We start from the raw sequence: 26,373 nt of genomic DNA, 5'->3' as shown, positions 1-26,373 counted from the left end.
GATGATCTTGGTCGGGCCATTGCTGATGCAAAGAGAAACTACGCATGTGAAAAGGAGAAGTTGAAGTTGCAGCGCATGTTAGAGGATCACAAAAAATTGTTGTACCCAAATTGCAAAGATGACAAGAAGAAGCTGGGTATCACACTAGAATTGATACAATGGAAGGCATAGAATGGTGTATCTAACAAGGGATTTGAAAAGTTACTGAAAATATTAAAGAAGATGCTTCCAAAGTACAACGAATTGCCAGGCAGTACGTACGAAGCAAACAAGGCTATCTCCCCTCTAGGATTAGAGGTGCAGAAGATACATGCATGCCCTAATGACTGCAGCCTCTACCGCGGTGAGGAGTACGAAAATTTGAATGCATGCCTGGTATGCGGTGTGTTGCACTGCAAGATGAGTCGCGATGACCCTGGTGACGATGTTGAGCGCAGCGCCCCAGGAAGAGGATTCCTGCCAAGGTGATGTGGTATGGTCCTATAATACCACGGTTGAAACGTTTCTTCCAAAACAAAGAGCATTCCAAGTTGATGCGATGGCACAAAGCAGACAGTAAGAAAGACAAGAAGTTGAGAGTACCCACTGATGGGTAGCACTGGAGGAAAATTGAGAGTGAGTGGGAGTCTTTGCAGATGACGCAAGGAACATATGATTTGGTTTAAGTGCAGATGACATTAATCCTTTTGGGGAGTAGAGAAGCAATCATAGCACCTGGCATCTGACTCCATGCATCTATAACCTTCCTCCTTGGTTGTTCATGAAGTGGAATTTCATTATGATCCCAGTGCTCATCCAAGGCCCCAAGCAACCCAGCAACGACATTATGTGTATCTAAGACCATTAGTTGAAGAACTTTTACAACTGTGGGATAAAAAAGGTGTATGTGTGTGGGATGAGCACAATCAATAGGAATTTGACCTACGAGTGTTGCTGTTTGTAACCATCAATGATTGGCATGCTCTTAGTAACCTTTCAGGACAAACAAATAAGAGATACCACGCATGCACGCACTGTTTAGATGACACTGAAACTATATATTTGGATAAATGTAAGAAGAATGTGTACGTGGGACATCGTCGATTTCTTACGGTCAAACATCTCTTAAGAAAATAAGTCAAGCATTTCAAAGATGAGGCAGATCGCCGGAACAAGCCTGACCACCGTACTGGTAATCATATATTTCATATGGTCAAGGATTTAAAATTAATATTTGGAAAGAGTCCCAGCGAACAATCTGTTTCGAATGACGCTGACGGACACGCACCCATGTAGAAGAAGAAATATATATTTTGGGACCTACATTATTGGACAAACCTAGAGGTCCGCTCCGCAATGAACGCGATGCACGTGACGAAGAATGTTTGCGTGAACCTGCTAGGATTCTTTGGCGTTGATGGGAAGATAAAAGATAAATCAGAGGCACGGGAGGACCAGCAACGTATGCACGAAAAATACGGCATGCATCCAAAGCAGTATGAAGGTCCTGCCAGCTATGCTCTTACCAAAGAAGAGAAGGAAATCTTTTTTGAATGCCTACTCAGTATGAAGGTCCTGTTTGGCTACTAGTCAAATATAAAGGGAATAATAAATATGAGAGAAAAATTCCAGAAACTAAAGTCTCATGACTGCCACGTGATTATGACGCAATTGCTTCCGGTTGGATTGAGGGGGGCTTCTACCGGAAAACGTCCGATCATTCATTGTGAAGCTATGTGCATTCCTCAATGCGATCTCTCAGAAGGTAATCGATCCAGAAAACCTACCAAGGTTACAAAATGATTTGGTGCAATGTCTTGTCTGTTTCGAGTTGGTGTTCCCACCATTCTTCTTCAATGTCATGACGCACATCCTAATTCACCTAGTTGAAGAGATTGCCATTCTGAGCGTGTATTTCTACACAATATGTTCCCTTTTGACAGGTTCATGGGAGTCTTAGAGAAATATGTTTATAACCGTGCTAGGTCAGAAGGAAGCATCTTCAAGGGCCATGAAACAAAGGAGGTCATTGAGTTTTCTGTTGACTTTATTCCTGATCTTAAGCCGATTGGTGTTCCTGAATCGTGATATGAGGGCAAACTCGGTGGAAAAGGCACGCTAGGAAATGGTTCAGTAATATGTAGGGATGGGCATTATTGGGCGCAAGGACACTACACAGTTCTACAAAATTCCACCTTGGTGGCTCCATATATCAAGGAACACATGGATATTGTATGCTCAAGAACACAGAGCAGTCTGAGACATGGATCAAACGTACACACATGACGTCATTCGACGGTTGGTTGAAAACACGTCTCATGCATGACGACACTGTTGGAGATGACCTGTACTTGCTGGCCAAGTCACCATCTTTGACTATATTGACTTTCAAAGGGCACGAGATAAATGAGAATACATTTTACACGATCACCAAAGATAAAAAGAGCAAAACCAAAACAGTGGTGTCCGCTTTGATGCAACAAACACCAATAGGCCAAATGACACATATAACGGTTACATAGAGGAGATACGGGAACTTGACTATGGAAAATATTTGAAGGTCCCTTTGTTTCGATGCAAATGGGTCAATCTAAAAGAAGGCGGGGTAAAGGAAGACCTGTGGTACAGAATGACAATAATGGATCTCAATAATCTTGAGTACACAGATGAACCATTCGTCCTAGCCAATGATGTGGCATAGGTTTTCTATGTGAAGGACATGTCTACCAAGCCTAAAAAATGAAATGCCTTTGTAATAAATGAGTATTAATTTGCTTTTTTCAAGCATTTAATGATTTTTTGAGCCAAATGATCCTGAAACAGAAAAGAACTACAAATGAACTCTGAAAAAGGCTGAAACTTGTCATGGTATCATCATTTCACCCACATAGCATGTGCTAAATAGTTGAGAGAGTTACAACAAAAACTAGATGCACTTTGTGTACAGGACAATCTCTTTCGAAGTATTAGGGTTTCGGACGAATACTCATCTCTTACAAAGGCATTTCATTTTTAAGCTTATTTCAACTCTAGACTTTTTGTGCATTCAATATGCACCATTCAAAGCCACGTCATCAATTTTCAACCCTTTCTGAGTTCATTTGCTATTTTTCATGCATTTAACGATTTTTTGAGCCAAATGACTCGGAAATTGAAAAGCACTACAAATGAACTCTAAAAAGGCTGAAACTTGGCATGGTATCATCATTTCACCCACATAGCATGTGCTAAATAGTTGAGAGGGTTAGGACAAGAAGTGGATGCACTTCATGTACAAACTGGACAATCTCTTCGAAGTATGTGGGTTTCGGACCAAAACTCATGTGTTACGAAGGCATTTCATTTTTTAAACTTATTTGAACTCCAAACTTTTTGTGAAGTCCCTTTCCGCATGTAATTTGGGCTGCCGAAAAGGAAACCTTTAGTCCGTGACTAAAGGTATCTCATTATATATAGCCGCTCTGTCCCAGTGCCAGTTACAGCACGGGAGAACTCATCAACGCCGCCGCCAGGCCGCCTCGCTCTCATCGCTGCTCCTCATCTCCGACTGCCGACAAGAAGAGATTAATTTGTATTAGGGGATAATAATTCATATGTTTGAGCTTAATTAGTATATGATTGTGCAAGTGTGTGCGTGTGGATTTGTTGTAGCAGGATTTAATCATTTTGTGAATGTTCGTATTTAAGCAAATCTAAAGTATTAGGGGAATATTCAATATAGATGAAAATTAGCTTTCGATATTAGAGAACTAGAAGAAGAAATGTAGTGTATTTCAATGTAGTGAATTTTAAATGTGTTTCAATGTGGTGAATTTTAAATGTGTTTCATTTTAAGTGTATTTCATATTCAAGTGTATTTCAATGTAGTGTATTTCAATCTAGTGTATGTATTGTTTCACTTTTTGGAGAAAAGTTTATTAAAGTGTATTTCAATGTAGTTGACTTCATTGCAATTAATCCGGAAACAGAGGAAATGTCTGAAGATGATTATGGGAGTGTGAACTCTATGGCGACTATCAGGGTGTCTGCGACACGCGTCACCTGCGAGACAACGGGTTCTTCACTATCAAGCTTGACGAGACCTTTGATGTTTGCGCAGTATGCAACGATGACAAGTGTTTTTTCTTAGTTAAGCATGATTTCTGTTTCTTTGCTTCAACGTGTAATTTCTGTTTTATAAAATTCGACTAGTTCCTCCCCTGCCATGCAAGAAGGTATATCTTGGAGAGGTTCGGTTTTAAAGACCACGAGAGTATGGAGATGAGGAGAGCTAACCCGAGGACTAAACATGTTCACACATTTCTCATCAAAGTAATGAATGCAATTAATAACACATAATTAGGGTGCTCAAATTGGCAAGCTCTAGCCAAGGCATATGGATTTTAGGAGGATATGGAAATAAACTTCGATCTTCGTCCTGAAGATCATATCATATTGAAGGTAATATCAACATTTGGATGGATGTTGATATGTCTCCAGTTTTACCTCCATGTGAGTATGTCAACCATATTTGTCAAGTAATTTGCATTCTATATTTAAAAATAGTTGGTGTTCATCCATATAAATTTGTTAATTTATAATTTACAGCTTATTTCCTTTCTTCGAGTGAAACACGGAACATAGTTGTCATGAGACACTATACTTATAGATCACATCTAACTTGAAAGGAGAAGGATGTTCTTGTCACCTTTGTTATTTATGTCATGTTTGGTAGGGACAACTTTTCGTATAATATGGGACCTGGCATAAATTATACTTCATACATGGCATTAATGCATACACTACTAGGAAAAGGGCTATAGATGATATATATAGACACTAATGGCGCACCAGACAAGTAGTGCGCCACTACTATATAGCAGTGGCGCACCATGTGGAGGTGTGCCATTAGTGTGATGGACACTAATGGCGCACCACACACTCGGTGCGCCACTACTATTTTTTTTTGCAAAACTACTAATGGCGCACCACCAGCTGGTGCGCCATTAGTAACCAGGGTTACTAATGGCGCATTTACAGGTGATGCGCCACTACTATATTTTTTTTACAAAACTACCAATGGCGCACCACCAGCTGGTGCGCCATTAGTAACCAGGGTTACTAATGGCGCATTTGTAGGTGGTGCGCCTGTCGTGGGTATAAGTCTGACAGTAGATGTGTAGGGTACGAAAGGATGGGCAGAGCCTTAGCTACGGCGAGGTTGTATGAGTTCAGGCCCCTCTACGGTGGAGGTAAAAGCCCTACGTCTCAGTGCTCTTGGGAGCTTGTTGTCGAGTGGAATATGGATTACAGTGAATTGCTGACCCCTGCACCAGTGGGGAAGGGCGGCTTATATAGAGTGCGCTACCCTTCACAACGGTTCGGTGCACAGGGGTGGAGTAGTGGCGAATAACTGCATACGTTACAGGTAACGTATGTCTTAAATGCTAATAAAGGTATATGGAAACGTATGACCATTGCCCTCCAGGGGGGTTACGATGTACAGAGTGGAATCCAGTCGGTAAGTTTGATACACTCCGAATGCTCATCTCCGACTGGATGATGGAGGAATCGTCACCGACTGGATGATGGGAAGTCCTTAATTCAGTCGGAACTGACTAAGGGCCTTATCCCTTATGAAGGGTAGTCCTTGGGTAGGACCCATAGGGCAAGCCTATGACCCTACCCTAGGACTATGACCCCATCATTAGTCCCCGAATGGATTGGGGTTGGAACGACGAAGCGATGCTTGGAGTATGGATCCGACTCGTACGGATGCGACTTTGGCGTTGTTTGCCTCGATCCATTTTATCCTCTTGACCAGTGATCCGAGTGGATGTATTTGTGAAACGAACCGTCAGGGACGGAGTGCTTCCGTGGAATCTTTTGACGTGACCAGTCAACTGACAGCGGCGGATTTTTTGGGATCCTCAAATTTCGGTTGCCGCGCGCTCAGCGGGGATGACGACATCGTAATCGAGTAGTATGTGCCGCCTCGATTTCTGCGCCTTCATCTCCTCCACTAATATCGCAGCAACCAGTCGGGGGATAAGATTTTGGGGCCACCTGCTAGTGACCTAGTCGGAACCTTATTTAAACCTCTACAGCGAGGGTTTTTTGTTGCACTCGCCTGATAACACGCACTTGCCCCGCTTCTCTCGTGACCTGCTGCGCATCCCAAGCTCCTTCCTTCTCCTCCTCCCCTGCGGATCTGCAGACTCCACCATGACGAAGGGGCAGACGAGCATGCTCGAGGCGCGGAAGAAGAAGAAGGCGGCGGCTCCTACTCAGCGGCGGCAGCGAGCACTGCCGGCGGGTTGGATCCAGGGGGATTTCCTCCCCTCCACGGTGACGAAGGAGGACATGCTAGAGCTGGTGGAGCAAGGCATGATCGAGAACAAGAGGTGGAGGTTGCCGGCGGAGGGCGAGACGGAGCCGGCGCCCCAGGAGGGGGAGCGCGTCTTGCTACTCAGTCACGTGTACCGAGGCTTCTCTCTGCCTCCTCATCCCTTCTTCACAGGTATAATGAACCACTTCGGGGCACAGCTCCACCATTTTCCTCCCAACGCAATAGCTCATCTCTCTGCCTTCGTCGTGCTGTGCGAGTGTTTTATCGGCTGTCCTCCCCATTGGGGGCTCTTTAAGCACATCTTCTCTGCTAGATCTCAAATCATCAAAAGACTTAGCCAGCCGGACGACAAAACTCACCTCCTCCAGCTCTGCGGAGGCTTAGGCTTCCAAAAGAAAAGTAAAAGTAGCTATCCCGCTCTTCAGTTGTCTGAATCCGTTAGGAACTGGCAGTCGACTTGGTTCTACTGCCAGGACGTTGCTTGCCCGAATGCCGCAACTGGACTGCCACCTTTTAGCCTAGACCGACCGGCTCCGCCTAGGCAGCTTGCGCTCACGAAGATGGAGAAGATCCAGATCCAGCCTCTGGTCGATGCGCTGGTAGAGGTCGTCCGAAAGGGAGCCACTGGCATAGATTTGCTGGAGATTTTTCTGGGTCGGTGTATCCAGTCTTTGCAAGCTCGACACCACGCCATGCGGCACTACACGGGGCATGAGGACTCCACTCGTACTAACCCCGAGTGCGTAACCGGGGAGCTTGTGACATCGTGGGTCCGCAACATCACAGGCGCCTGCGATAACCCCAGAGGAGCCCCGCGAGTGAAGCCCTTCCGCGCGGACAACCCTCCTCCGAATGAGGTGAGTATAACTTGTCGAGTGCACACAATTGTCTTAGATTTATCGCTTTCTCTTGTATCACTGTATGACGTCTGATGTTGTCGACTGTATCTCGTGCAGGCGTGGACCAACTGGTTTCTCCTGTCTCGAACGGGAATCCGGCTGAGGAAGAGGAAGGCAGCCAGGAGGGCAGCGTGGAGAGCGTCGAGTATGTCACCGATAGTGAGGAGACGGAGGAGGAGTCCGAAGAAGAAGAGGTGGAAGATGAGGAACAGAACTCGCCACCCCCACCACCAGAGCCTCGAACTAAACGCCGTCACAAACCCGTGGCTCCGTCGGCTCCTCCAGCGGCCTCGAGTGCCCCGCCAGCTCCTCCTGAGGTTTCGAGTGCCTCGCGAGCTACTCCCGTGGTTCCGAGTGCTCGGAGCACAAAGAGGACTAGGGACTCTGCTGCTGAGCCCGCGGGCCAGCCCTCTAAGGTCGCCAAACCCAGTGGATCCAAGCCTCGGAAGGCTTTGCCGCGGATGAGGATCGCCGTTCCCGTCGCCTCAACGTAAGTGTATTGTTCTTCTATCTTCTTCCAGTATTTGATTGAATTCATGCTTATTGGTCGAGTGAATTTTACTCGACAGAGCTGCCACCTCCGCCACTTCTCTGCCACGCCAGGAAGACGATCCCATGGATACGGACAACGTTGCCACATCCCAGCAAGGTACGTCGTGGCGACTCCGAGAGCTTACATTATTGTTTCACGAATTCTGTCTTTGGTCTTGCCCTTTTCCTGTGGTCTCACGTCGTTTGGTCGGGCTTCCTTGAGAGGTGATTCATGTGGAGGAGGACGACCAGAAGAGGTCCGAGCAAGCTGCGGCGCCTGTCCTTGAGGCTGTTCCGTCTGTTACTACTCTCGCCATGGACGCGCCGCCAACCGAGACGATGCCGTCGACTGAAACGGCGCTCATCGCTGCTGAACCGACTGGAGCCGGACTTGGGATGCCCAAGGAGTCTCTTGTGGTGCCTGGTCCATCGACCGTCCAGTTCGACGCCCAGCGCCTTCCGGAAGATCAGGTGGGAGCTGCCAAGGAGGCCATGGTGCAGGCGGAGTTGATGACGGGTGATGCCAAGAGAGCGTACGACTCCATCGCGTCTGTGTACAGGCGAAGCTTGGAACTCCGGGACGATATCCGAGTAAGTGGGCTAGCAAGTATTTGCTTTCCCCTTGTAACCCACTGGGTGTTTAAGCAATATACTCGGATACAGGATGATTATTTTGCAGTGGGTTCACTCTTAGTGAACCCAGTGGGTGTAGTCCCCGAGACTTCTGTCGAGTGCTTGCACCGGAAGTTGTCATTATATACATTTTCTTTAAGTTGATCAGATCAAAACTAATCTGTTCGAATGTTACCGGTGGGGGCACTCCGAGTGCACCTACTGGATTAGTCCCCGAGAGTAATTTTACTCAGGTCGGGTAGTAGTAGCCTCATAAGCTTGTTTTTGTTATGTATCTCAATAGGTCGGACCTGTTTGAGCTTCATGCCAGTGGGGTCACTCTTAGTGAACCCACTGGGTGTAGTCCCCGAGACCGTTGTCGACTGCTTGCGTTGGCAGGGGTCTGAAGAACTTGGGGTTTTTATTGTTTCCCTTGTTGAATTTGTCTGATCTTCTCTTCGCGCTGATTTGCAGAAGACTTGCGAGATGGGATCAGCGTACAACACTCTGAAGGCTGAAAAGATTCAGCTTGCTGCGGAACTGGAGGCAGCAGTGCATGACTTGGCTGGTGTGAAGGGCGCTCTGGCTGAACGAGAGAAGTCCTTGGAGGGGTCCCGTGAGGCAAACAAGGCATTGGTGGCCGAAATGGAGAAAATGGGGAAACAAAGAACCGAGCTGATGGGACAGATGAAGGTGATGAACAGGCGGTGCATAGCACAGGAGAAGTACGTCAGTGACTGGGCAAGGAAGATGATTGCACTTCTCGGTGGTAAGTTCTGTTTTTCCGAGTGCTTGTTGACTGTGTATTTCATTCTGCGCTTACTTTCTGCTCGTCTTGTCTTTGCAGATTTTTGTATGGACGCTGAGGCTGAAGCAGCTGGCGTTGAGCGGTCGGTTATTCCGAACGTTCCACTCGGCGACGACGCCAATCGAGACATGCTCCGAGCGCACATTCGCCTGGGTAAAGTGGGGCCTTTCATCGGTCGACTGAGAGAGGTCGTCGGCCAAATCAACAAGGAGCTGTGGCCCGAAGACGAGTCCCGGCAAGAGATGGAAGGGTTGATGACTCGGCTAGAGGACGTCCCGAACCGAGTGCAGGCGTGGAAGAAGTCTGCTGCTCGCTGTGGTGCGGACGTGGCGCTGTCGCTGGTCCGAGTGCACTCCAAGGAGGCTCGCGAAGAGAAGCTGAAAGCGCTGCAGGTCGCCAACACGAAGAAGCTTCGATTCGAAGACTTCATGGAGACCTTCCTTGAGAGCGCCACTCGCATCGCAGACGGGATCGACCTCGACACTTTCGTGGAGCCTGCCAGTCCCAGTGCCAGTCCTCACGACGCATGAAAAAACTTTACCTCGGTATGCCGAGTGGTAGTTGTATCAAACTTTGGCCATTGCTGTTGGCCGTCACATTCGTGGTTCGGTGTGGATAAGCTTGATCTACACCGAACCAACTATCTTTAGACGAACTTTGAATTTGAATCGAATCTTTTGCTCTTCCTTTGCCAAAGAATTGTTGACACGATTTTGGCTCGTGGTTTTTGTTTGGCGTTTCTTGGTGAAGCCAATGGCAAACATGCGGAGCATGTAATTGTCAGTTGTCTTGACATCTGCATGAGCCTCACTGAGGGTCTGCTGAGTCTCCGAGTGGATCTGTAGGATCCACTCGAAGGCAATTGTGTACTTAGGCGATTCGTGATCGCGGCTAAGTCTTCGAGTGCGACTGTAAGGTCGTACTCGGAGCGAGTTGTTACTCATGTAACTGTCAGTTCTCCTGACATCTACATGAGCCTCAATGAGGTTCTGCTACTCATGTAATTGTCAGTTGTCTTGACATCTACATGAGCCTCAATGAGGTTCATGGTACTCATGTAATTGTCAGTTGTCTTGACATCTACATGAGCCTCAATGAGGGTCTGCTAAGCCTCCGAGTGGATCTGTAAGATACACTCGAAGGAAGCTTTCTACTTAGGCGATTCTTGGTCGCAAACAAGTCCCCGAGTGCTACGTTTAGTGCACACTCGGAGAAAGTTAGTACTTAGGCGATTCTGGATCGCGGCTAAGTCCCCGAGTGCGACGTTTAGTGTACACTCGGAGAAATTTAATACTTAGGCGATTCTTAATCGCATCTAAGTCCCCGAGTGCGACGTTTAGCGCACACTCGGAAAAAGTTTGTACTTAGGCGATTCTTGATCGCAGCTAAGTCCCCGAGTGTGACGTTTTAGTGCACACTCGGAGAAAGTTAGTACTTAGGCGATTCTGAATCGCAGCTAAGTCCCCAAGTACGACGTTTAGCGCACCCTCGGAGAAAGTTTGTACTTAGGCGATTCTTGATCGCAGCTAAGTCCCCGAGTGCGACGTTTAGTGCACACTCGGAGAAAGTTAGTACTTCTGCGATTCTGGATCGCAGCTAAGTCCCTGAGTGCGACGTTTAGCGCACACTCGGAGAAAGTTTGTACTTAGGCAATTCTTGATCGCAACTAAGTCCCTGAGTGCGACTTTTAGTGCACACTCGGAGAAAGTTAGTACTTAGGCGATTCTGGATCGCAGCTAAGTCCCCGAGTGCGACGTTAGCGCACACTCGGAGAAAGTTTGTACTTAGGCGATTCTTGATCGCAGGTAAGTCCCCGAGTGCGACGTTTAGTGCACACTCGGAGAAAGTTAGTACTTAGGCGATTCTGGATCGCAGCTAAGTCCCCGAGTGTGACGTTTAGTGCATACTCGGAGAAAGTTTGTACTTAGGCGATTCTGGTTCGCAGCTAAGTTTTTTTTAAGACCGGAGTCTGCGAACACGGAAGAAATTTGAATCTGCAAATGTCAATCTCCTTTGTATTACTTCAACGTATTTGTTCTTTACATTGCTTCAGTCGACGGTCACGTGTAGAAACGCTTCAGGAGATCTCCGTTCCACGCTCGCGGCTCGTCCGTTTCCCTGTCGAGGTTGTAGAGTCGATATGATCCGTTGTTCAACACCTTGGAGATGATGAAGGGTCCTTCCCAGGCGGGAGCCAACTTGTGAGGTCTCTGCTGATCCACTCGGAGCACCAGGTCGCCTGCTTGGAATGTACGACTCGTGACGTGTCGCGCATGAAACCGCCGCAGATCTTGTTGATAAATGGTTGAGCGAGTCAGTGCCATCTCGCGCTCCTCCTCTAGAAGATCCACTCCGTCTTTCCTTGCTTGCTCTGCTTCAGCTTCGGAGAAGAGTTCAACTCGTGGAGCGTTGTGAAGCAAGTCACTCGGAAGGACTGCCTATGCTCCGTAAACGAGGAAGAACGGGGATCGCCCTGTAGATCTATTTGGGGTTGTGCGGAGACCCCACAGCACCGAAGGCAACTCGGTGACCCATGCGCCGGCGGCATGTCCCACTTCTCGCAGGAGTCGAGGCTTCAAACCTTGCAGAATAATTCCATTCACCCTCTCTGCTTGCCCGTTTGTTTGGGGATGCGCCACAGATGCAAAATCCACTCGAATACCTTGGCCTGTACAGAAACCTTTGAATCTGTCCGAGTCAAAGTTTGTTCCATTGTCAGTAATTATGCTGTGAGGTACCCCGAATCTGGAGATGATGTCCCTGACAAACTTGATGGCCGTAAGGGCGTCAAGCTTCTTGATGGGCTTGGCTTCAATCCACTTTGTAAACTTGTCGACTGCCACCAACAGATGTGTGAATCCCCCTTGGCCTGTCCTGAATGGACCGACTGTATCTAATCCCCATACTGCAAACGGCCAAACAAGAGGGATTGTCTTCAACGCAGATGTTGGCTTGTGGGACTTGTTAGAGTAGAACTGACAGCCTTCGCATCGGTCGACCATATCCTTCGCCATTTCATTTGCCTACAGCCAGAAGAAGCCAGCTCTGAATGCTTTCGCGACGATTGCCCTTGAGGAAGCGTGATGACCGCAGGTTCCTGAGTGAATTTCTTCCAAGATTAACTGTCCCTCCTCAGGGGAGATGCATCGTTGAAGAACGCCTGAAACGCTTTCCTTGTACAACTGGCCATCAATGACAGTGAACGACTTTGACCTGCGGACGATCTGTCTGGCTCGGACTTCGTCTTCTGGTAATTCTTGCCTCAGGATGTATGCAATGAACGACACAGTCCAATCGGAGATGATAGCAAGAATCTCCATGATCAAATCAACCACAACAGGGACTTCGACTTCAGTCGGATCTGTCGAGCTCTTTGGTTGTACTGGTTCCTCTGTGAAAGGATCTTCTTTAACTGAGGGAAGGTGGAGGTGCTCGAGGCAGACGTCACTCGGGACTGGTCTCCGAGTGGATCCGAGTTTTTCCAACTCATCAGCTGCTTGGTTTTTCAGTCACGGAACATGGTGGAGTTCCAGACCTTCAAACTTTTTCTCGAGCTTCCTCACTGCATTGCAGTATGTGGTCATGGTGGGGTTCCTGACGTCCCACTCCTTCAACACTTGATTAACCACCAAATCCGAATCGCCATAGACCATCAGGCGACGGATGCCGAGTGCGATGGCCAAGTGCAGTCCGTAAAGGAGAGCTTCATACCCTGCCTCGTTGTTGGAGGAATCAAAGTGTATCTGCAACACATACTTGAGTTTGTCACCCTTTGGCGATATGATCACAACGCCAGCGCCGGAGCAATTCAACATATTGGACCCATCGAAGAACATTGTCCAATGAGCCGAGTAGATGTGGGTCGGTTGCTGTTGTTCTACCCATTCTGCTATGAAGTCAGCCAGAGATTGAGACTTTATAGCTTTCTTGGCCTCGAACTTGATGTCGCAGTATAACATCTCCATTGCCCACTTCGCCACTCGGCCCGATGCGTCCCGATTGTGTAGGATTTCCGACAACGGAGCATCAGAAACGACAAACACCGAGTGGTCTTGAAAATAATGAGTCACCTTCTTTGCAGTCATGTAAATCCCGTAGATAAGTTTTTGATAATGGGGATACCTCTGCTTGGAAGGAGTCAGGACTTCGGAGACATAATACGCTGGCCGCTGAACCTTGTATGCTTTGCCTTCTTCTTCCCGTTCGACTGTGAGAACAGTGCTGACGACTTGATTTGTAGCCGCGATGTACAGAAGAATGGGTTCTTTACTGAGCGGAGCAGTAATAACCGGTTGGGTGGAAAGTAGGACTTTGAGGTCGTCGAATGCGATTTGGGCTTCGTCTGTCCACTCGAAAGTATCTGATTTCTTCAAGAGTCGGTACAGAGGAAGTGCCTTCTCGCCGAGTCGACTCATAAACCTGCTCAAAGCCGCTAGGCAACCTGTGAGCCTTTGAACACCGTGTATTCTAACCGGCCGCTCCATTCGAACGATGGTCCCGATCTTTTCGGGGTTGACATCGATCCCTCGTTCGGAAACAAAGAAACCGAGTAACTTTCCGCTGGGAACACCGAATGAACACTTGGCTGGGTTGAGCTTGATATCGTACCTACGAAGGTTGGCGAATGTTTCTGCCAAGTCAGTCAGCAGGTTGGAACCTTTGCGTGACTTGACTACAATATCATCCATATACGCCTCCACATTCCGACCGATCTGGTCGAGGAGGCATTTTTGGATCATGCGCATAAAGGTTGCTCCTGCATTCTTCAAACCAAATGGCATAGTGATGTAGCAGAAGCACCCGAATGGGGTGATGAAGGCTGTTTTTAATTCATCGGGGCCATACAGATGGATCTGATGATAGCCCGAGTAGGCATCAAGGAATGACAAACGCTCGCAACCCGCAGTCAAATCGACAATTTGATCGATGCGGGGGAGCGGAAAATGGTCTTTCGGGCAGACCTTATTGAGATGCTTGAAGTCGATGCACATTCGGAGCGACTTGTCCTTCTTGGGCACCATGACAACGTTGGCGAGCCACTCGGAGTGGTGTACCTCGCGAATGAAGTTGGCTGCCAAAAGCTTAGCCACCTCTTCTCCGATTGCCTTCCTCTTGTGCGCGGCGGACCGACGCAGGCGTTCTCAGACAGGTCGAGCGGCGGGATCCACATGCAGTCGGTGCTCAGCCAACTCCCTGGGTACACCTGGCATGTCAGCGAGCTTCCATGCGAAGATGTCCCAGTTCTCACGGAGGAATTGGATGAGCTCGGCTTCCTATTTAGGATCGAGGGTGGTGGAGATGTTCGTCGGGGCAGCGGTGCCGTCTGTCGGGTGGATGCTGAACTTCTTCGTCTTTCCCGTCGACTGGAATGCGAACTCCGAAGCTGGCTTCTTCGAACGCATCAAGTCAGCGGGGTCGACTGTCTTCTTGTACTCGTCAAGCTCGAGGACAGCCATCTGCTGATCGGCGATCCTCGATCCCTGCTGCAGACACTCCTCGGCCCGCTACCGATTGCCTGTGATAGTGATCACACCTTTTGGGCCTGGCATCTTCAGCTTGAGGTACACGTAACATGGACGGGCCATGAAACGCGCATACGCCGGGCGGCCCAGAATTGCGTGGTACGCACTCTGGAAGTCCACCACCTCGAATGTCAGCTTTTCCTTGCGGAAGTTCATGTCGGAGCCGAAGACGACGTCCAACGCGATCTGGCCGAGTGACTTGGCCTTTCGTCCAGGGACGACTCCATGGAACTGCAGGCTGCTCTCGCTAAGTTTGGACATCGGAATGCCCATCCCCTTGAGAGTGTCAGCGTACATGATGTTCAAGCCACTGCCGCCGTCCATGAGGACTTTGCGCAGTCGGACTCCTTCCACCACCGGGTCGACGACCAGAGCCTGCCTCCCTGGGGTGGGTACGTGTGCTGGATGATCTGACTGGTCAAAGGTGATCACAGTCTGAGACCATTTGAGGAACGTGGAGTTGGTCGGCGTGGCCATGTTCACCTCCCTGTTCACCAGCTTCAGTCGACTCTTGCTCTCAACGTCAGCAAAAATCATGAGTGTTGCATGGACTTGGGGGAACGGATCCTCCTTGTCCTCCTCATCCTGTTCATTGTCCTTTTCACTCGGCTGCCCTTCGCCGAACCCCTGGATCAGGAGGCGACATTGCTGAGTGGTATGCTTCGGAAATATGGCGTTGCCCTCTTCATCCATCTTCGTGTGAATTGGACATGGCTGGTCCAGGATGTGGTTTCCGAACTACTTCTTCTTGGGGGTGAACTGAGCCTTCCCCTTGCCCTTGAACTTGGCATTGGTAACGGCTGCGGCCTCTGCCTGCGGAGTGGACGGAGCTTTCTGCTTCTGCTTCCGAGTGCCGTTCCCATCTCCATCGGCGACTGCTTTGTGCTTGCCTCTACGAACGCGGTCCTCTTCTTCGCCATTTGCATAGCGTGCCGCTATATCCATCATCTTACTCATGGAGTTGTCGCCTGTTCGACCGAACTTCAGGTACAGATCTCTGTACCGCACGCCTGCCTTGAAGGCGCAGACTGCTTGGTGCTCTGTGACGTTCTCCACGTGTGGTAGAGGGTCGTCCAACGCTGAAATAAATCGCGCAAGGGCTCATTATGCTTTTGGACACAGTGCTGGAGCTCCACGAGACCAGCAGGGCGTTTGCACGTCCCTTCGAAGGTCCTGATGAAGACTCGGGCCAGATCTGCCCAGCTGTAGATGCTTGAGGGAGCCAACTGGTTCAGCCACGCTCGTGCCGAGCCGTCGAGCATCAGGGGGAGGTGTTTCATGGCGACGTGGTCGTCCCCTCCTCCGATCTGGACTGCCACTCGGTAGTCGTCCAGCCAAGTTTCTGGCTTGGATTCCCCTATAAACTTGCTGATCCCTGTCGCCAATCGAAAGTTGGGAGAGATGTCAGCCGAACGGATGGCTCGACTGAAACACTCGGGACCAGAGACGATGGTCCTGCTTCCACTCGGACGGTCCATATCGTGACCATCGCCGTGGGCTCGGCCCCTGTCGATCCTCCTCTGGGCGATATGCCCTCTCGCGTCGGGCCTTGGATCATAAGTGTCACCGACTGAACGCCGATCATCATGATGTCGGGGCCCGTAGGGCCCACCCCACGGAGGGGTGCGTGAGCGGCGACGATCTTCAGGATTCATGGAACGGCTGCCTCCCCTGTGTCGCTGATGAGAACCGGGGCTGTGAACTGACCGATGCGTGTTCACGTGAACAGAACTATTGTGGATCCTGTTGTGCGATTGGGAGACCGGCGAATTTTGCTGCTGCGCCGTGTGCAGCAGGGCACGGATCTTCTCGATCCCTCTGCCAGCCTCTGAATCAGTCGGCTGGAGGGAATCGGCTATTTTGGCAGCGGCAGCCAGGTTGAGGACGGGTGTGCGGAACACCTCCATGTTGCTCCGACGTGTGTGCCGACTGGCAGAACGATGGGGCTGACGGCGAGCACCGGATGTTTCGCCGACCTCGTGCTCGTTCCGGCCGGTTTGGCGGGGACTTTCATGGGAGTTGGCCATGTGAACTTCGGCTGCAGGCCCGCGGCCCAAGTACTCGGAAGGAAACTCAATCGGAACTGAGTCCGAGCGTTGGGACGGCGGCGCCACTACAACCGACTCTAGGACCGCCACTTGTGAGGACGCGTTCTGGCGCGCCTGGGCGTGTTGCACCCAACGCTGGAGCCGCGGACGGCGGGACCGCTTGTGGCGGCGCGCGACGGCGGCGTAGGTCGACACCGGAGCCGACTGCTGGAGAAGAAGGATACCGCGGGCGCTGGCACGGAAGTGCGTAGCCCCGCGACTGGGAGCGCCTCGACGTCGAGAGGGGCATCCCGAAGCCATGCCAAATCGTCGACGATGAAGGAGAGAGCGCCAAAGAGGATCTCGTGACCCATGCTCAAATCTCCACCAGATGACATGATGAAAAAGATGTAGTCGCAAACTCGCCGGAAGTCGCTTAGACGCCTGCCCCACGGTGGGCGCCAACTGTCGTGGGTATAAGTCTGACAGTAGATGTGTAGGGTACGAAAGGATTGGCAGAGCCTTAGCTACAGCGAGGTTGTATGAGTTCAGGCCCCTCTACGGTGGAGGTAAAAGCCCTACGTCTCAGTGCTCTTGGGAGCTTGTTGTCGAGTGGAATACGGATTACAGTGAATTGCTGACCCCTGCACCAGTGGGGAAGGGCGGCTTATATAGAGTGCGCTACCCTTCACAACGGTTCGATGCACAGGGGTGGAGTTGTGGCGAATAACTGCATACGTTACAGGTAACATATGTCTTAAATGCTAATAAAGGTACATGGAAACGTATGACCGTTGCCCTCCAGAGGGGTTACGATGTACAGAGTGGAATCCAGTCGGTAAGTTTGATACGCTCCGAATGCTCATCTCCGACTGGATGATGGAGAAATCGTCACCGACTAGATGATGGGAAGTCCTTAATTCAGTCGGAACTGACTAAGGACCTTATCCCTTATGAAGGGTAGTCCTTGGGTAGGACCCATAGGGCAAGCCTATGACCCTACCCTAGGACTATAACCCCATCAGCGCCATTAGTAACCTGATATTTTGGACAGCCACCTACCCCCACTCCTTTGAGCTTGCGCGCTCAATGTCCACCACTCCCGCGTTCCAACTAACAAAATATCTCGAAATATTCAGATCACGCGCTCGATCTCTACTCCAACACCGCCGCCGCTCCCGATTCACCCTACCTCAGCCCCGCCGCCACCGACAAGGACGACGACCTCCTCCACCCCACCCCGGCCTGTCTCCCATCGGCCCCGGCGTCGACGCCCCCACCCTCTCCCCTTCTCGATCTTGATCCGGTCAGGCGGCATGCAGATCAGCCATTGCCTACACCTCTATCCAAACCAACCGCCGCTGACCACCCACCGTCGTCCTCGACCAGCACGATCAGTCAACCCCCTGTCCTCACCCAAATCGAACCTTCCCTCAGACGGCAATGGCAGCGCCGGCGAGCCCTGGCGAGGACATGGACGTGGAGGTGGCGGCCTTCCTGGCGTCCTGCGCAGCCTCCGAGTACGGCGCCACCAAGGCCCTGCTCGGCCGCCTCGACGCCCCCGTCTCCCGTGCAGCCGCACGACGCCTCCTCGGAGCCGTGCGCCGCCGCCTCGCGGATCCCGCCGCCGGACAGGATTGCCTCCGCCGCGCCTTCAACTTCCGCATCATCCCCGACGACCCGCGCCTACAACAACAAGGTCTTCTCCTCCCTCCCTCCCTCCCTTGGCCACTAGTCGATTTATCCCAGGGTCATTCGGTGAAATTCACAAACTGAATTATCTGGGTTTCTTTGTTTTTCTTTTGAGGGATGATTTATCCACCAAAAGTTTACCAAGTAGTAATACTACTGTATACTGTCTGTTGTGAAACTTCTTCTACTAATTTCTTTGTTTTTCGCAGAAGCAATCCCGACTAAGAATGATGAACAACATTAATATGTTGTATGTACTATGTACTATGTGGAATTGTGAATGCAGACAGTTCACAGTTGGTGATCTTTGTAAATTGTGACTTACCATATATCCTTGGGTGAAGCAATCAAGAAATTTTCTTTACAGGCTTCCATGTGTTTTGACATTCTAGACTTGTTTCAGGAGAAACAGACAAGTATTTCCCCCTGGCTATTTATAGCCTGAATTCATCTTTTTGGCTATTGAGATTCACATCTAATCAATGTCAAGTATTATCTCTGTCCCAAAAAGCTTGTGTTAGATTTGTTGATATGGATGTATTTAACACTAAAACGCTTCTAGATACATCCATATCTAGACAAATCTAAGACAAAAATTTTGGGACGGAGAGGATATATTTTACATCGTAGTGATTTGGTGTATGCAATAATCATATTATGTTAGCAATGGAACATAGTTCGTCACAATTTCTATAGTGTCATGGGACAGAGGGAGTAATGTTGAACATTTGAGCAAGAAGATGTCATCGCTGCATATGCAGTTTCCAACACTTCTATAGTTCTATTGTTCTTAATCAACAAGGTCAGGATATAACAAATTGCAATAAGTGATTATTTCAGAAGCTCGGAATATAAAGGATCTTATTTGTATTGCATACAGTGGGACCGAGTATCTCCTCTGGTGTGGCTAACTGAGTATCTGTGCTCATGGGCCACCTTCCTGTGTTCAAGGCATATCGTTCTCAGGGTGCTTGCTCAGGCTCTTCTTCATCTTCAAGAAATGCCACCAAGAGAGATAGTCCCTGGCTGGTCTAGCATTGCATAAACCTAATGAAATTCAAAACAAAGCGAATCATTAGTCCGTTGGAGTAAATTCTTACAGATGACATATTATGTTTACTCTTTGAGAGCCCAAGTCATATTAATTTACCCTAATATCAATGCTGAGTTTAGAACTTCAACTTTGCCTTATGCTACTCTCAGTCTCTCTCTGTGTGTGTGTGTGTGTGTTTGTCTTAGTGTGCTCTCTCTTCTCTTGGACAGATTCAGCTCCATGCCTGCCTGCTACTTCCTCTGCTAGTATCGTCTACTCCACTCCAGAGTAGCATGTGAACGCTAATTAAACAAAAGAAGATGAATTTGCCTGCTCCTTGTGCGGTTATGCCATTATTACTTCTCCTGAATTATTACCGAACATCAGTCTTGCCTCACCATCATTACCTAAAAAGGCTAGTTTGCCCCTGGGTCTCCTAGACCCTGCTGCTGTCCTGCTTGCTAGGTGAGCACACTGATCATAGCGGAGCACGAAGGCGGGCTCGTCAAGCCATCTTCCCTGAGCGCGTTCGCGGCTGCCGAGGCCATCGCCAAAGTAAACAAGGTGTCTCTTCTTCTCGGTGGATCCGGACCGACGCTGCACAAGGCTGCCGAGCATGCTGCGTCTAGCCACCCATTGGTCAATGAGGTATTGTTGCTTGCTGCTGGCTACCTCCTGTTCCCATACATAATACTATTAGTTGCATCTTTTTCTTTTTTGCCATGCTCTGCATTTCAGTTCAGCAAGGGTGAAAGAGAACTTGGCGAGAATGGAAGCACATGTTCATTTCTTCATCAGTTGTCTCTCTTTTGTGGCAGGTTCTTGTTGCGGATTCAGACGTGTTTGCGCATCCTTTAGCTGAGCCTTGGCCGAGCTGCTCCGCTCCGTGCAGCAGAAAGGTGGATACTCTCATGTGATAGCCTCGTCGACGTCGTTCGGGAAGAATTTGCTTCCACGTGCAGCGGCTCTTCTAGATGTCTCCCCTGTCATGGACGTCACTGCCATATGTGAACAACGGGTCTTTGTGAGGTACGGCAGTCCAATGTTTTTGCATTGTTATCGGTGATTCATGGAGAATTCGGGGTATTCATAGGGTAATCACCATCTCTTTGGTGTTTAACATAGACAACTCGATGCTATAACCCGTCAGCAATTAAACTTTTGATGATTAAGATAAGACACTCTTTTCTTCAGGCCAATTTATGCTGGAAATGCACTCTGCACTGTACAATATACCGGGGACGGGGAGTCTCCTTGTATGATGAGTATTAGATCAACATCATTTTCTCCAGCTACTGAGTCTATGTCAGAACTAAAGTTGCGCCCATAACCCAGGTTGATCTCTCTTTCCTTAGTGAAAGTTTGTGTGGTTCCCTCACCATATTCTTCTATTATCAACACTCTTCTATGCCTTGCAGAGTTTTTGTTGTTAATGTTGCATTACCTTTCTTAGACCATGGATCTGTTAAGACAATATTCTGACTTCTGCAATAGAAGTTCAAGGTCTGATTGAGTGTTAGTACTAGGTTTCCATTTCCATGGACTTGTTATGGTTTATGGTCCATGGTTCAGTCTTGAGCAGGCGCTCATGCTTGGGTGTGTGGGTGCTGATGTCACAGGTTTGTGGGTGCATATGCGGGTTGTATTTACTGTTACAAAAACATGTTAATAATAACAGTTTATAAATCATGCGACATCTTTGTAAAACTCTTTCCTTCGATCTGCAGCGAGCTCAAGGAAATCTTCATGGGTGAATCTTACATCCCAAGACACAGAATGGTCAGACCTGGCAAATGCACGTGTGGTAGTCACTGGAGGCAGAGGTTTGAAGAGTGTCGAGAATTTCAAATTGTTGGCGCAGCTAGCAGAGAAACTTGGCGCAGCAGGTTTGTGCTTTTACCTGATTGTCCATTGAACCTAGTTGACAACAAACCTGTGAAGGCCAGGCCTCGTGTGAAACCCATTCCTGTTTTACATTTTTTGTTCCTTGTGCAGTGGGTGCGACCAGAGCTGCCGTCGATGCAGGATATGTGCCGACTGAACTTCAAGTAAGATCCTCAAGTCTATTAGTCAGAATCGAACTGATTGTCATCCGGCTTATTTGCGATGGGGCAACGCAAAAGAATCACAACTCTTGAGAGACCAGAGGACGAACATGCGCTGCTTTGTATCAGGTACTTTGATCCACCTTTCCTTCTTGTTTGATATCCATTCTGCATCTGAATCCTTATCGCTGATGCAAATCACCTTTGAAAATATCAGATCTGAACCACACGACATGTCGGATGTAGGTCTGGAGCACGATGCATACCACGCGGAGGAAATGACGCCGGAGCAGCTAATCACAGAGGAGAAGCTAAGTATGATACTGAATGTTGCTGATATGAGACTATAATTAACTGAATTCTGCCGTCAAGTGATTCAAGAACAGGATGTCTAAGGGTCCAAATGCTAGACTTATTATACCTAGCAGGGTCCAAATGCTAGACTTATTATACCTGATAAGAGATGTGTGCATGTACTGTTGGCATGTCCTTTGATTCAACACAAGAAGCATAACAAAGTAAATCATATTTTTTATTGCGGACAATAGCTGAATAAATCTGCTATTGTTTATAAGTTTATTTATCAACCTGAAAGTGAAAATAAGCCCTGTTTGAACAGCACAGTTAATATGGTTTGTTGCCATTTTGAACTCCTTTGCATTTTGCTCTGACTGTATCTTCATGCACCATTCTTTGGTTGAACTTTTAAAATAGAAGCTTAGCTTTGCCATTAATGTTTTATTAGGTACTCAATATGTTGGAATAAATCTGGTTTGCATGATCGAAGTTATTTTAGGAACAACTGGGAGGAAACAAGGCACATCTTCAAAGGCAGCATCCTTACCCTCCACCGAGTCATTGCTCTGCAAGTAAGAGAGTTCCCTTTCTCATTCCTAGCATTCTGAAGTCCTGATGTAAGCCTGATAAAATATCTGTGTTTTGATGACAGGATAAGATTGGCAGAGGCCTTCATATCACTTGAACATCCATTAGCCACAAAATTTTGTCACGAGAAGATTGCTTATCGTGCAATTAAGGTATTTCATCCTATACTGTACGGTTTTTAATTAGTCAGATGGATAATGAGTTGAAGCCATAGAGCTAGATTACATTAAATGATTTCTGATTCTTTGTGAGCAATGATTGTGAATACAATAAGTGAAGGTTTAAGATGTCTCATCTCTGTTGCAGGATATGGCTTGTGAGTACCAGCAGATGCTTGAGATTCTTAGAAAGGCCCCATTTTTTGGCAGATGGCGTGCTAAGCCAGGATCCGTTGATTCGTTTACAGTTCCACGGTGATGACCAGATCTTGAGGTTCTATGCTGCATCGCAGAGGCTGGTTCTTGAAGTTTCTTGATTTCATCACAATTTTAGCAGTTTTGTGTACCAACTCTTTCAGCTTATTTGTAGCATGTGTGCTTCTGCACAATACTGAAGTTTTGAACAGTGTTAGCCTGTAACAAACCTATAAAGCCCTATGATGTTTGGCACCATGAGGTGTTTATATGGATCGGTAACTCTGTAACTCTTATTATTTTAATTGTTGGAGAGGAAAAGAAAAGTAGAAGGAATTGGCACACAATAAATATGTTAACTCTACGATGTCTGGTTATCACCGTGAGCTATACTAATGGCACACATGGGAGGCACACTAATGGCGCACCTGGGAGGCATACTAATGGCGCACCTGGGAGGCATACTAATGGCGCACCTGGAGCTATACTAATGGCACACTGCCTGGTGCGCCATTAGTAAAAAATTCTAATGGCGTGATGCTAGTGGCGCCATTAGTAGCCAAATTAGGTGTGCCACTAGCAGGCCTTTTCCTAGTAGTGATAGGTTGAGGGATGATGACATTTGCACAAATATCTTGGTAAGAGTTGTTAATTAAGTACACTACTATTGCGTAAATGGTGTTGATTACATTGCTAACTAGACTATTATTATGTTCTTCAACAGAAACTGCCAAATGATTTTGTGCCTCCGTTGATGCATGGCAAAGGTCATATGACAATTAAAAGCCCTATGAGGGTTCAGTTCGATTTTCCATACTCGTCTGAGCGCAAATCACAAGGAAGGCTCCAAATTAAAGCATGGAGAAAAATAAAGAAGGATCGCAAGCCATAAGTTGGAGACCGTTGGATCTCACTGCTTCATCACGGAGACATAGGTGTTATTTTGTTTTATGACATTTTACCTAGGAGAGAGGACTAGGTCCTATGAGAGAGAAATTTTTCTGGTTTATATTAACTTGGCATGATCAATTAGAATGATGATTATTATGATGTTTTTCTGTTTTATGAGATTTTAACTTGGTATGATTAAGACGATGACGAGTTGTTAGATGAGTAAGATGACGATGAGTTATATGACATAATAATTGGTTAAAGTGGATGAATGCAAGTGATCGATATATGAAACGACTAAACCCCTCCTTTAAAAAAAATCCAACGTCTAGCCGCTGCCGACGCGTGACTATCGTTTAGTCATGGTTGGTGTTATCAACCGGGACTAAAGGTCCCCGCCCCCCGGCGCGCGTTGTCAGCCACGTGGAAGGGCATTAGTCCCGGGTCGTGGCCAACCGAGGCTAGGGGGGCTTTAGTCCAAGTTATTAGTCCCGGTTGGTGATCCGGGACTAAAGTCCTTTATCAACCAGGACTAATGCCCGTTTCTGCAATAATGCATAGTGGTTTCGTAAAAAAAAATTATAGTGAAATCTTCAAAAAGATTTATATTTAAGAACGAAGGGAGTAGACTGCATTCACAACCGCCGTCTTCGTCGAACGCCTCTCGGTCCACTTGTTTTGATGAAAACAATACTTCTATGTACATATCGGAAGAACGAAAGTTTACTTGATGCATGCCACCAGAGGTATCACTATCACGAAACAAAATACCAAGCAATCATGGACACGGGATGATATTCAGTGAACCTACTAGCCAGTGGTCATATGTCTGTACTAGCTAGCTAGAAAGAAGCTGCAGTTTCTCTTGTGAGCTGTGGAGATGAAGTACATGAGGCGTAGATAAGGTTTCACTTGAATATCTAGATGATCGAGGTCACTACTATGAAGGAACCGGTAGTTGTCTCTCTTTTGAACAGTCCCAATGTGTTTTTTACCAAACACCATAGAAGAATCGTTCTAAGGCATTTGTGTCAATGTAATTAAGTAAGTTCTAATCAGATTGTGCTGCTGCTATTAAAACTATATCTGATGCATCCTTGGATAAATCAGCTTATGGTCATATGATCCACGAGACCAAATTTCTCTTAAGTGATAGGGTTTTTGTTCCTGTAAAAAATTTCCGTGATCAAAATATGGTTGCAGATTGTTTAGCGAACTATGGACGGTGTGGAGATAGCACATCATGTTGGCTGGGGCAAGCTCCTTCGTGTGTCAGTGATCTAGTCGTTGAGGATTGTAACTCTATTATTTTGAAATAAATTCCTATGACTTCCCGCAAAAAAATAATTAAGTAAGTTCTAAGAGGCATGCATAGTTCCTAAAACAAACAATGCTATGAGTCAACCCGGCAATCCGACCCATGAATTTAGCCGTCCATGAACACCCGATCCGAATGGATAGGGTATGGGTTGTTATCTTCATCCATGGGTCTTGCCATACCCTATGGGTGTCCGACTAGGTCGGGTTACCCAGTGGGTTTGGCATGGGTCCCTTTCTAGACCCATGGGGGGTCGTGGTTTGATGACTGATCCAATAGTAGAGTCGGGGATGGGTCTGGTAGAGGTCTACCAGACCAAACCTGCCTGATTGCCAGGTTGAGCTAAGATGCCTCCATATGACGTCACATGAGTGCATGCATATATCACTGACTATATTCCATGTATTTCCCTAAAAAGCTTGTTCACAACAAGGAAATAATCGTCTGCTTCCTTCTTATTGGGGCTTCTGTCTTAGGGTTGTGCCTCGCATACTCTTTTCTGTAAGAACATGTAGCAACCAACGTGCTCTATGCAGTTGTAATCATAGAAATGCAATGTACTCTCTGCTCCAGTTTATTGTCTACACAACTTATAAGACAGATATGCACTGATGATTTGAACGGCCATCTTTGTCCAACGACTCTCTGTCAACTTGATTCTGATGAAAACATTACTGTTGACCTTTACACATCGGCAGGAACGAAAACTACTCGATGCATGCCGCCAGGAGTATCACTATCACAAGACAAAATACCAAAAAGTCATGCACTTGTAATGATATTTAGTGGACCAACCTAGTACTAGCTATGGTTTGTTAGGATGATCTCTTTTCCGTGTGTGCCCAACGGCCCACCGGACTCTTGACTCGCGTCCTGATCGGGAGCGTCCAACCAAACTATGGTTGGTGGGCCCCTGTTGCCGCGTCATATAAATAGGTGGGGTGCCGGACGCACATGGTACGATGTTCACCGTGCGTCGCAGCGCCACCAACAACCCCTACCGATCTAGGGTTAGCGCAGGCCGACGGAAAGCACCAAACTTGATAGCATGTTTTGAGGCCACCAGACAGGTGATATGGTTAAAGAAATTTATACCCGACTTGTAAGTGATAGATTTTGTTGACAAATCACTAAAGATGTACTGTGACATCCGGCCCGCAATATTCTATGCTCACAACAACAAGTTAAATAATGCTACCAAAACAATAGATATAAAGTATTATGTTGTGAAAGATAAAATTCAGGATCACACTATAAGTCTCGAGCATATAAGGACAAAGGATATGCTTACGGATCCGCTAACGAAAGGCTTACCATCCAATGTGTTCAAGATACACTTAGCCGGCATGGGTTTAAGGAAAAGCCTATGATTCCTGGATCATGAGAGGCCCAAAAGTAACAAAATTAGTTTCAAAACAAAGAGGTACGTTGTAGCTGTCTGATTCTATCG

The 26,373-nt window shown here is 47.7% G+C and overlaps 1 protein-coding gene and 1 pseudogene across 1 annotated transcript; both read left to right on the top strand.

Annotated features, from left to right (window-relative positions):
* The first annotated feature begins 1,344 nt into the window (after positions 1-1,344).
* On the top strand, positions 1,345-21,712 carry LOC123397384 (annotated as a pseudogene).
* Positions 21,710-23,078, top strand: LOC123397383. Its single transcript, XM_045091949.1, has 3 exons — positions 21,710-21,791; positions 22,222-22,345; positions 22,668-23,078. Exons 1-3 carry the CDS (start codon positions 21,710-21,712, stop codon positions 22,834-22,836), a joined length of 375 nt encoding a protein of 124 aa, XP_044947884.1. The 3' UTR covers positions 22,837-23,078.
* Positions 23,079-26,373: the final 3,295 nt, after the last annotated feature.

The sequence above is a fragment of the Hordeum vulgare genome, chromosome 5H (genome assembly GCF_904849725.1).
Source record: "Hordeum vulgare subsp. vulgare chromosome 5H, MorexV3_pseudomolecules_assembly, whole genome shotgun sequence".
In the NCBI taxonomy this organism is placed as follows: Eukaryota; Viridiplantae; Streptophyta; class Magnoliopsida; order Poales; family Poaceae; genus Hordeum; species Hordeum vulgare.
Note: the sequence above shows the minus strand (reverse complement) of the source record. Positions and strands in the feature narration are given on the sequence as shown.